Source organism: Mustela erminea, chromosome X (assembly GCF_009829155.1).
Source record: "Mustela erminea isolate mMusErm1 chromosome X, mMusErm1.Pri, whole genome shotgun sequence".
Lineage (NCBI taxonomy): Eukaryota > Metazoa > Chordata > Mammalia > Carnivora > Mustelidae > Mustela > Mustela erminea.
In genome coordinates, this window is record NC_045635.1 from 2,927,279 (window position 1) to 2,938,745 (window position 11,467).

Here is an 11,467-nt window from a genome sequence, read left to right on the forward strand (position 1 = left end):
CACAAGCCAACCTTTCATGAGGGATTAGTGCCACTGCCTGTGTTTTAGACCTTGTTTACCCTGGTCTTATCATATTTAAAAAGATACTCATTTATTCTAGGCATTCCAGTCTCTCTGTTCTTATCCCACAGCCCCCTTATTCTATTTCATAATTGACCAGATGTGAGCAAAAGAATCGCAAGATACCTGTTTTCTTGCTTCACTTTATTAGCCTGTAAAGATGAGTGGCAAGTTCATTTAATGTTGAACAAACCGATGATGGTAGCAGCTTCCTAAAAGACTCTTATTTGATTGACTGGTTCACTGGTTTTCTTCAAAGATATTAATAACAATTTAAGACCTATTTTCTCCAAGCTAAACACTCTCCTATGAGCTTTCCATAGGTATATAATTATCTGATATTCATAATAAGCTCAGAGGGACAGACATGCTCATGACTGTGTCCAGCTTTGTCTGTGAAGAGCCTCAAAGTGGTTTCACCCTCAGCTTGCTGGGAAAAAAGGAAGACCAGATGTCTCCCAACCTGCATGTTGGCATTTGCATTTATGAGTTGGTTTGTGGCAAAGCCCCCACGTCCATTCTTCCATCTTTTCACAAGAAACAGGGAACACTTGTGCTGGGGCAGGAAGGTGATCTCCTTGCAACGTATCCAACAAAGAGGGAAGGGGACATTTCTTTTCCCCAAGAATGAATGAGGGAGTATCCACATTACATGAGATATACAGGCTTGATCCAAACAATGGTACAGGCCAACTGAGCTTCTGAATGTCTTTTCCAGAGTCGAGGAAGAAATGAGCAACTTGCCCCAGATCTCATAGGTCTTTGGGATACATCACCGCCAACCAGGATGTTGTCAGTGTTACACAACGCTCCCTTGAAAAGAATGACAAATAGACAAACATTGCCACATCCACAGACATGTGCTATATAAAGCAATGAGAATTCAGAATCTTAGCAACCGGCAATCTACTCAGAGCTTCTTCAGAGGAGGAACCAAGACGTGCTGGAGACATGAAGATCTTACTGTTGTCTCTTGTCCTGGTTGCGGTTTGCGACGCCCAGCTACCCTTACTTAATGAATTGACACAGGTACCAGGAACTGGGTGATCTGACAAAGAGGTCTTTATGTGTATGTGCGTGTTTTGGGGGGTTTTCCTATGTCTATCTAATTGATGTGTGTCAGGGTTAGCCATCTACCTGGAAACTGAGAACTCCTCTGTAAATAGGCTTCTTACACATGTCTACTGTACGTGTCTCCTAGAGTCTACTAACTGGCCCTTTATACATCTCTAGTGTACTTGTAAAAGAGGACATGCAACAGCCCATGAGCTATCAGGGTGGAGGTCTTGCATTGGGTAAGAATGGATATGCTATTTTAGGACTATGTCAAATGTGTTGATTTGTTGCAGACTTGGCTTTTTCCAGTAGTTTATAAATCCTTCAAAAAGTTAGTTCTGTGCTGATGCAAAAGACAAGGCATAACCATATGGAATGATGTTGGAGAAAATAAAAAGAAATTGAATAAAGTTACTGATAGGAACTTTGCCTTTAGCTTGCAGGACAATGGCAGACGATGTACATGGCAGCTAGCAACATTGAGAAGCTCAGTGAAAACAGCCCATTCAGGGGTTATATGAGACGTATTGATGTGGACATGCCAAGAAGGAAAATCTTATTCAATTTTTTTATCAAGTAAGTAAAAATCACACAGAGCAAACACACCTGTTAATGCATCTGAGCTCCATGTTTGCAATGTAGTATCTGCATGGCCTTGAAGTCTCAGTTCCTTATAAATTGAGCACAGCCTTCTTGATTTAAGGAGATAGTCTTCAGGGAGCTTCTGGGACTGTAGGGTTCCTGCCACTGGCTCTATCATTCTCTACCTTGCAGATCTCACAAGTAGCACATTTTGAACATCATCAAATTGTGACCTTCACCAAAGCCTTTGCTACTTCAACTATTATTTATGAAATGCCCACTATAGGATAGGCATTTTACTAAGAACTCAAAAGACTAAGAGAAGATGAGAATTTTTTATTTATTTATTTATTTTTTTACCTTCACTGGTAAAATAGAGTCTGATCCAGATCTCTAAACGCCTAAGAATACTATAATGAAATTCTATTGTAAGGGTAAAGTCTAGGTGGAAAGAGACCCTCCGAAAATGGTCCGTGATTGTACGGTGGGGGTTGGGGGGTGTTCTATGAAAGGTCACAAGAAACAGGGTATGTGTAGGATGCCTTTGAAGATGGAACTGGGAATTTTCCAACAAAGGAGGAAGAAACAGGACACGTGTTGGCACACGGATAAACAGAAAGGGCTTTAAACTGAAGGAAGGAAGCAGGAGGAATTATTTAAAAGAAATATAGGGCATCCCAAAGCACAAAATCATGCAGACAGAACCACTGTGTGTAAGGTTGAAACCGATGTTTGCAGGGCACGTGGAAAGGGAATTGTTAATCTTTACTGTTTGCAGTCCTTCCGATCCAGGGAGAACTGCACTGGGAACGGATGATGGCTTCATAGTCCGGAAAGTTGGCAGTGCAAGAAAAGTGACAGAACTATGCAAACGGGGCCTTGAGGGAGATGTAAAGGAAATAGTACGAGGCTTAGAGATACCCGGCAAGGTCCTGGCTGGAGAACACACAGGAGCCCAGGACTGAAAATGAGGAGAGAGATGCGTTCATCTGTTAAGAATCGGGGAGAAATTGGAAGGGGCCTAGAGGGGAGGGTGATTCTTCCAAGGATAAAGGGGTTCAGAACATGCGTCAAAAATCGTGCCTTATAAGAAACTGAGTGAGGACCTGTCTCTCTAGTTTCCACACACAGGCACAGGTGCTGAAGAACAAAAACCAAAAAAAAGATGAGCGTTGAGAAAGTAAAATAAGAGGGTTACGTTCGGAGAGATGGGTTTATACATATACAAATTGAATTGGTGTAAAGGGTATGGAAATATCACAAGTGAACATGTTAGATAATTATAAATGTTGTTTGCAATTATAATATATAATAATATATAATACATAATATATACATAATATATAATATAATATTCATAATATATAATATATGATACAATTATAATATATAATGATATGTTATATAAATATATGATATATAAATGATATTATATATAATACATGATATGTAATGTATATTATTACATAATAATGTATAATACAAATATATATATATTTTATATATACAAATATAATTGAGATAATTGATGTACAAATATCACGAATGAACATGTTTGATAATTATAAACGTGTTTTACAATTATAATGTGTAATAATACATAATAATTTTAATATATAATAAATTATAATATATAATAACAATTATTATAATATGATTCTAATATATAAAATGCATAATCTATACATGGTAATATATAATTATTTTATATATGTATGCCAGCAGTAGTGTAAGCATTCCATTAATAGTACTGGAATGCTTTCTGATCTTAGTCATGGATAAACTGCTACATATAATACACAATAATTATAGTATATATAATGCTATGCAGTTATATAATTATATAATTGATATATAGTTGATAAATACAACTGCTATATAATTAATTATATAACTGATTACATACACTCTACGATGTGGTTGATTATGTGTTTTATATATACACATAATCAAATGACACACAAATCCTATTCTGATAGATATGGAATTGATTATGTATAATCTACGATACTGTTGCTTAGATGTTATATATACATATAATGAAATTACGCAGACATCATAAGCTAATAACTATACCTGTCAGTTTTCCATGTTTTTAAAAATATTTTTAAATATTTTTATTTATTTATTGGACAGAGAGAGATTGCAAGTAGGCAGAGAGGCAGGCAGAGAGAGTTGGGGGGGAAGCAGGCTTCCCACTGAGCAGAGAGCCCCGATGTGGGGCTCCATCCCAGGACCCTGAGATCATGACCTGAGCTGAAGGCAGAGGCTTAACCCCCTGAGCCACCCAGGAGCTCCTCCATATTTTTTTTAAAGAATCCCCTATGATGTTTTGGGGTCATTTTTATACTTTTGTGTCCGTCTGCATTTCTTTGACTTTACTTGGGGCCCCTCGTTCTGCAGTCAAGTCTACAGAAATGTCATGCACGTGAGATCGCAGGCGTGCACGTGAAGGCATAGTGGGTGAGTTTTCACACACGTGTACGACCGTTTGTCATTGCTAGTCAAGGTACGGGACCTTTCCATCACCACCGAAAGTCTGCTTCTCTCCCAGTGTCTGCCCGTGTGGCCCCTTGGAGAACTTTTCTGACAAGCTTTGCTCCTCTGTTCCAGACCATAACACAGGGGAATCGCACACAGTGCGTCTCCTCCGGCTTTTCTCAGCCCCCATAAAGCTTTACCCATGTAGGCACAGGGTTTTCAGAACAATTAGTCTCTTTTGTCACTGCCGAGTTAAAGTACTTTGTGTCCAAAACAGCGGGCATGTTTTCCAGGTATAGGATAAGGTCTGCATGTGGTGGGTATTGTGGACAGCTTTGATAAGGATCGCTCTGCCACGTGTTTGCGTGGACATATTATTTGCTGTTCTCCTGGGGACTGTGACATGGTGGCATCATAGTCGTCCGTGGGAGACCTCAGCATCTCTAAGGGCAGGAAATTCAAATTGTTTTCCAAGAGACAGCACTGTTGGGATTATGGCCAGCAAGACATGAGATGGTCCACGGTAACCTGTTCTTTCTAAACCTCGGGGCTGACTCGGTCTGTGGTTTTATCCATCCCGGGCAAACGGGAAGTGGCTTTTACTTTGCATGTCCCTAATGACTCAAAGTGGGGACCACGGCTTCCTGGGGCCCCTCTTTTGTGACTTATCTGTTCAACACATTGCTTCATTTTAGTCGGACTCTTTCCTGTTTAATTATTTGTGCTGTATGCATTGTTCCTATTTTTCCAAATACACATTTTTTGGTCACAGAGACACACAGACTCTTTTGCTATATATGGGACACATAGATGACGATTGTTTCGAATATGCATTTACTTTCCACATATCACATACGTGTATCATGTGGGCTTGTGTGTGTCTGTGGGTGTGTGTGTGCAATGTGTTTATATATATATATGTTGTTCGGTGTTTCGTTTTCTTAGTTTTTGTTTTTTTTTTTTTTTAATGGAAGTTTGTGGTTCCGATTAAATTAAGCCCATATTTCTTTGTTCTTTTTTGGGGGATTTTTTTTGTTTTTTATATTGAGTAAGAAATCTTTCCCTGTGTTGTGAGAATGGCTAAGGCATGTCTTGAGAGCTATTTCTCTTTGTTACCAGAAAATGTTTATTATTTTCTAATATTTTATCAACTTTCCAGTATTTTGGATTTTTTATGTTTTTTTATTATTTATTTATTTACTTACTTATTTTAGATAGAGAAAGCACAGGTGAGGAGGAGGGTCAGAGGGAAAGGGAGCAGCAGACGCCCTGCTGAGCAGGGAGCCCGATGAGACTCAATCCCGGGACCCCAGGATCATGATCTGAGCCAAAGGCAGATGCTAAACCATTTGAGCCCCCCGGGGGCTCCCTCATATGTCTTCATGTTTAACTGGCTTTAAATACGACGTGTTTTGTATCTCCTGTCGTTAAAACTACTAGTCTGATGCCATGTGTAGACAAAGACATCCTTGCCAGGTGACCCTTGATGGTGGGACACCTATTTCTCTTCCGAAGGCCACGTTGTTTACCATGGTTCATAGGCACTGACGGGACACCTCAAATAGGGTTTTCTGCGGCCCAAAGAACGAAGATGTTCATTACAGACCAGGGTTTCATGGTTTTCGCCCACCCACTTAAAGACATTTTTGATTTTTAGGCAGAATGGAGAATGCCAAGAAAAATCAATCACGGGAACGGTAGGACTCAACAAAATGATCCGTGTCGATTGTAAGTATCATCGGTTTCCTGATATTTTAAGATTGAATTCTTCACCTCAACTTCTTTCCGGAACTCTGTATGCCTGAATTCTACTTTGATGAACGATCAGAAGTATGACCGGGCACAATATCCCTAAATTTTCCGAGCACTTTATTTTGTCATGCACAGACAGTTCGATCATAGGACATAGGTGACTCCTTCCAATTATGAGTATTATTAAGGGAGTGGTCAGACCATGTTTAGATGGTTTGTTTCCTAAGGTTGTCAACTGCATGAAAATGTTGCCAGATAAGGTAAAACAACCTTAGGAACTCAGTCTAATGGGTCTATCCTGAGCTTACGTATTGATGTCATTTTGCTGTAAGGGAATACATTTTATTTTATTTTCACAGATTTTATTTAGTTATTTGACCGAGAGAGATCACAAGTAGGCAGAGAGGCAGGCAGAGAGAGAGGAGGAAGCAGGATCCCCACCGAGCAGAGAGCCCAATGCGGGGCTCGATCCCAGGACCCTGAGATCATGACCTGAGCCAAAGGCGTAGGCTTTAACCCTCTGAGCCACCCAGGTGCCCCAATGGAATACATTTTTTTTTTTTTTGAGGGATTCATAAAGGTTTTATTTGAATTCTTGGAATACATTTTTTAAAAAATTGTCTTAAAGCCTCTTACACACCGTTCCATGAGCCGGCGATTAACTTAAAATCCAAGGGAATCAGAGTTATTTCCAACACCAGGCACATTTCTTCATAAGCTCAGCTTCTGTCGAAAGCCATGTGGATGTCGGTTTAGAATCACATCACTAAGCGCTTTCTAATGACCCTAAACAACGTTCCAAATTTTAAGTGGCCTCATGTCTAACTATCATATGAAAATGTAAATGTGTAAATCTGTGGTTACAGCCCTTGTCTGTGATAAGAAACAGCACAATGAGTATGTAGTTAAGTAGAAGATACGAAAATAAAGTCAATTATATGCCTGTCCTTCTGCCACTTTTATATTACCAGGAGATTTTTTTTTAAATTATGATTTCATTTCTCTTACTTGTAGATGATCTTTCTGTTTTCTTGTGCCATTGATGTACTCTATCACCCTTTTTTATTATTTTCTGCATTTCTGTAGCCCTTTTTAATGGGATTTGGGCACGGCAATTTAAGGCAGGAGAGAAAGACCATGAGCTCGACTTACTTTGAGCTGACTTTGGGAACTAGGATTTGTAACCTACCCAGCTCTGTTCTGGAGAAACCAAGGGACCAAACTAGTGGTGGCCTTGATGTATTTAATCCCACCACTTCCATGACCTGCGTTCCCTTTATAAACCAACTTAGTGAGGTTTCCTGCAAAGCCCTCCTTCAGGACATCGTCATCCCAGCAAGTGGTTACCGAAAATCTTTATAGAGATGCACAAAACCATATTTAAATTCTTTCCACATAACCCAAGACTCATAGAGCTAGAGTAGGCTTGGGCAAGGCTCAGAGACTTGTCCGGGAGACGGTCAAGTTCCGTCTGGGGCTCCTTGGTCTTTCGCCGTGGTAGACTAACGCTAGTTTAGTGGGACACACAAACCGGCAGAGTTACAGGTAAAATCTGGAGCAGTGGTTCAAGTAAGGTGTTATGTATTCTGTGGTGGGAACAGAGAATGCTTGTGGGAAGGTTTGGTGAAGACATGACGTGTGGGTCGGTGGTGTTTTCTTTTTCTTAGAAACATGGCAGGATGGATGGGAACAGCCAGAGAGGAAGGTGCCCCGTGCTTGCGGGATCTGAACCGAATGTTGAGATTGTCCCCACCCATGATGTGTTCACAGTATAACCAATAGTCATAAAAATGGGTGCATTTGTGGAAGTTTTCAATGTGTTCACCAATACACCTAGATTAAGGGGAATTGTGAATGCAGACTTTGGTGTTAACCAAAGGCCCGGAGGGTTGCCCCATGCAGACTAGACACTCAGCATACAGTTATGCATGGTTTTGAATGGCAGCTGGTCTAAAGACAGGTCAACTCCATTGCTGGGATATGGCCCATATGAAAAGATTTCAAACTTGTATATGATAATATGCCATGTAATCCCAACACATGTTGTTTGAAGACACGTGGGTGTCATGGCAACCATTTTAGGGACTATTTTAGTAACCCTGGGAGGTGTGAAATGTTTCATTGCCGAAGAAGGTGGCACTAAGGAAAAGTGTTCCCTACCCTCCTTGTTTTCATTGTCATAAGCAACGTTAATGTTTATACTACACCGCCAAGGGGACACAGAGTCTGGTACGAGAATGTCGTTACCCATACGCCAACGACGTCACGGTAAAGCCAATCTACCATAAATTAACAAAGGCGAGTCTTTATAGACATATATAAATTTTATATAAGTTTATACAAGTTTTACATATATATATATATTTTTTTCTCCCTCACAGATGAGGGGACCAACGATTTCCAAGTTGTCAGGATAACCCCAAACGTTATGCTGGGCTATGATATCAACGTAGACGAGGAAGGACGCACCACAGATCTCGTTTTATTGGTTGGTACGTATGGCATCCTGGCGGTGGTCCTGGCCATATCATGTCTCGACTGTCAGCATTTTCACAGAGAAAATCAGTACTTTGGGACACGCTTCATGATTCTGCCAACCAGGCCAGAGTCTTCATGCGCATTGTGTCAAGGATCCTGGAATGATTCAAAAAAGAAAGGTGTCAACAAAAGTCAGGAGAAGATGGAGGTCTTTAAAAATCACTCCCATTTGTTAAAATGGAAAATTAAAAACAAAACAAAGCTGAGTTTCATTAGAAATAGTTTCATAGCAGGTCAACTAATTTCAAACCTCAGCTTTCTTCACGCTGACCCCAATCCTTCAATTTACAACCTTTTTTTTTTTCTTTTTCCAAATCCACTGACCAGCCTCGGGACAGAGGCTTTCAAAATAAAACTTCATTCTATTTTGTCTTTCTAATGCATTGTTGTTGCCAACACGGACTATTTCAATCCCTGAATAACACACAAGTGTGTGGAGATGGGTGCTAGAGTTTCTGGGATCCTGGGTTTCGATCTGGAAAAAGGCATTGGAGTACTGTGGTTTAAATTGAAACAAAAACAAAAACAAAAACAAAAAACAAAAAACAAAACAAAACGAAACAAGCCGTCTCTGAGCCTACGTGCCATGGGGATGTTATTTGTCTGGAAGGTGAGAATCACCCTTGTAGTTTGGGTCCAGAACCTGACGTGCATGTCAGACACAGATTCTGAGGCAAAGGCAGACACGCCATAGATTGGATGTTCTTGATGGGTTGGGTCCAAGATTCATGGAGTTCCTGATGTGTCCCTGGGGTCCTGCAGTCCTGGACAGCTCATGGCCATGCAATCATGGAGGGTTTAATGGCTCCTATGCACCTAAGTCGGACAGCTGACATTGAGACAAGGTCAATGGTAATCGTCTGAGACTCAGTGAAAGACTAGATTTCCCCCTTTGTGCTTCTCTTTCTGTGTTCAAAAATCCCTAGGGGTTCTAACGGGCAATTTCTGCTTTATGCATTGTGATTTTCAGGCAGAGCAAATCAAGTCAATGAGGAAGACTTCGAGAAATTCAAGGAGTTGGTTAGACAAAGGAATATTCCGGAAGAAAATATTTTAAAGCTCGTCGGTACCGGTAATGTGATGTGATATATATATATATATATATATATATATATATATTCCTTACCTGATATGTAAATAAGTTGCAAGAAAACAGATTTTTTTTTTTTTGTATTTTCTCTTCCACGAATTATCTTTTATAAAGCCCTTCCTTTAAAAGAAGAAATCATGGGGCACCCAGGTAGCGAGGTTGGTTAAGTGTCCGACTCTTGATTTCAGCTCAGGTCATGATTTTAGTTTTAATTTTAATTTAAAACTTTTAACTCCATGCATCAGACTCCACACCCTCTGTGCTCCTGTCCCCACTCACTCTCACTCTTGCTCATACAAATAAAATATTTTTCAAATTCAAATTAAAAAAAAAAAAAGAAGAAGAAGAAGAAATCCTTACAAATATTGGGAAATGCTGATGATTGGTTGGTCCTTTTTTTTCACTTTTTGTATTTGTTTTGTCCCTAGACGACTGTCCCACTATTTAACAAAACCAGTGATGCCAACTCCTTCTAAATATTGTAAGTAAGCATGACTCTGTTGTGAGGGTTTCTATGTCAACTAGCCCAATAATTATGTCAGTAGAGAGCTTTTTTATGAGGTTATTGTGTTTACCCCGAGTCCTACTGAAATTGCAAATATCACATCCTAGTGCATTCATGCTAAAAAGCAGTGTTGGTGACAAAGGCTTATCATGCAAGAATCATAGCAATGACAGTTCTTCCGAGAGGAGCAGGAGATGGCAGAAGTCGGCAGGGATGATTGGAAAAACAATGGGTTTTTCATTCAGTCTCAGTTGAGGGTTGTCTATACAAGTTTCTCTTCCTTCTGCACACTCCTACACACAACAGGTATGCTTTCACATCATTGTAATTGCCACGTTGGAAACTCCCCCAAAACACTACATGATACATGCCTCCCAGGTGTGTTCTCCTGCAGAAGGAGATTCCCTTAAAGGGTGATTTTTGAACTTTCTATAGTAAGATGAGCATCAATGCAAGATGCTGGTGTAGGCTGAAATGTACCTTTTGTCGCTGTTTTGGGGAAGAAACAGAGGGAAAAAGAGCAAATAGAGACATTAGCTTCCAGGCTGAATACAACATCTTTAAGCCATAAAGCTTTTAGAATTAGAAGAGCAGAGAGTAACTCCATCAAAGATCCTGTAAAATCCTTTTGGATGGGTAGGGCCGGTGAACATGAATTCTGAAATTATCAAAGTCCTGAAAGGGATCCTAATCATGAAAGGTCTCATTCTATGTACACACATGGAAAAATTCCAGTGGCCCCTTCCATATTATAGGGATCCTAATCATGAAAGGCCCCATCCTATGTACATGCATGGAAAAATCCCAGTGGGTCCTCCCATACTATAGAGATGGAGAGTCTGACATTCCCCGTGAAACTTGTGCGCTGGGTTAACTGAAAGCTCTCCCAACCCTTGACATTATACTCCCTGAGGCTCACCCCAGTCAGGCTATCACACAGTCCAGTCAACTCAACCTTCTGTCCTGTTTTCTTCTCCTGTAGCCACGTGACTGAGAAGCGGACACATCCTTTTCTGCATGGAATCAGGATCAACAGTATGAAGAAAGCCTTGCTTGATTCTGCTTGACGTCATGTTTTTCTCTTAACATACTCTCTTTCCCCATTTCATCACTCTCCCTCACCGTTCACGTGCTGTTTGGGGTTACTGAATTGTCAAATGATTAAATAAATTGGTGAAATATACATCCTGTACATATGTGTTTGTGCAAAGATTTCCTTAATTTTAAAAAACACAAATATCCGCTTTAAATACAACTATCCAGGAAATTACATCTATAATAGGGTCAACATCCCATCAGAGACAATTTACATTAGGATTCAATGTGCTATAGATGAATGACAAAGAGAGGGAGAAAAACATCTAAACCATCAGGGAAGAGAGGAAATGCTGATCGATATTTTG

At 40.0% G+C, this 11,467-nt stretch overlaps 1 protein-coding gene across 1 annotated transcript; it reads left to right on the forward strand.

Moving 5' to 3' along the window:
- Nucleotides 1-943: 943 nt before the first annotated feature.
- On the forward strand, nt 944-11,256 carry LOC116582890 (odorant-binding protein-like). The gene is made up of 7 exons (XM_032330721.1): nt 944-1,089; nt 1,553-1,692; nt 5,837-5,907; nt 8,313-8,423; nt 9,440-9,541; nt 9,988-10,040; nt 11,047-11,256. The coding sequence occupies exons 1-6, from the start codon at nt 1,012-1,014 to the stop codon at nt 10,005-10,007; spliced, it is 522 nt and encodes a 173-aa protein (XP_032186612.1). The 5' UTR covers nt 944-1,011; the 3' UTR covers nt 10,008-10,040; nt 11,047-11,256.
- Nucleotides 11,257-11,467: the final 211 nt, after the last annotated feature.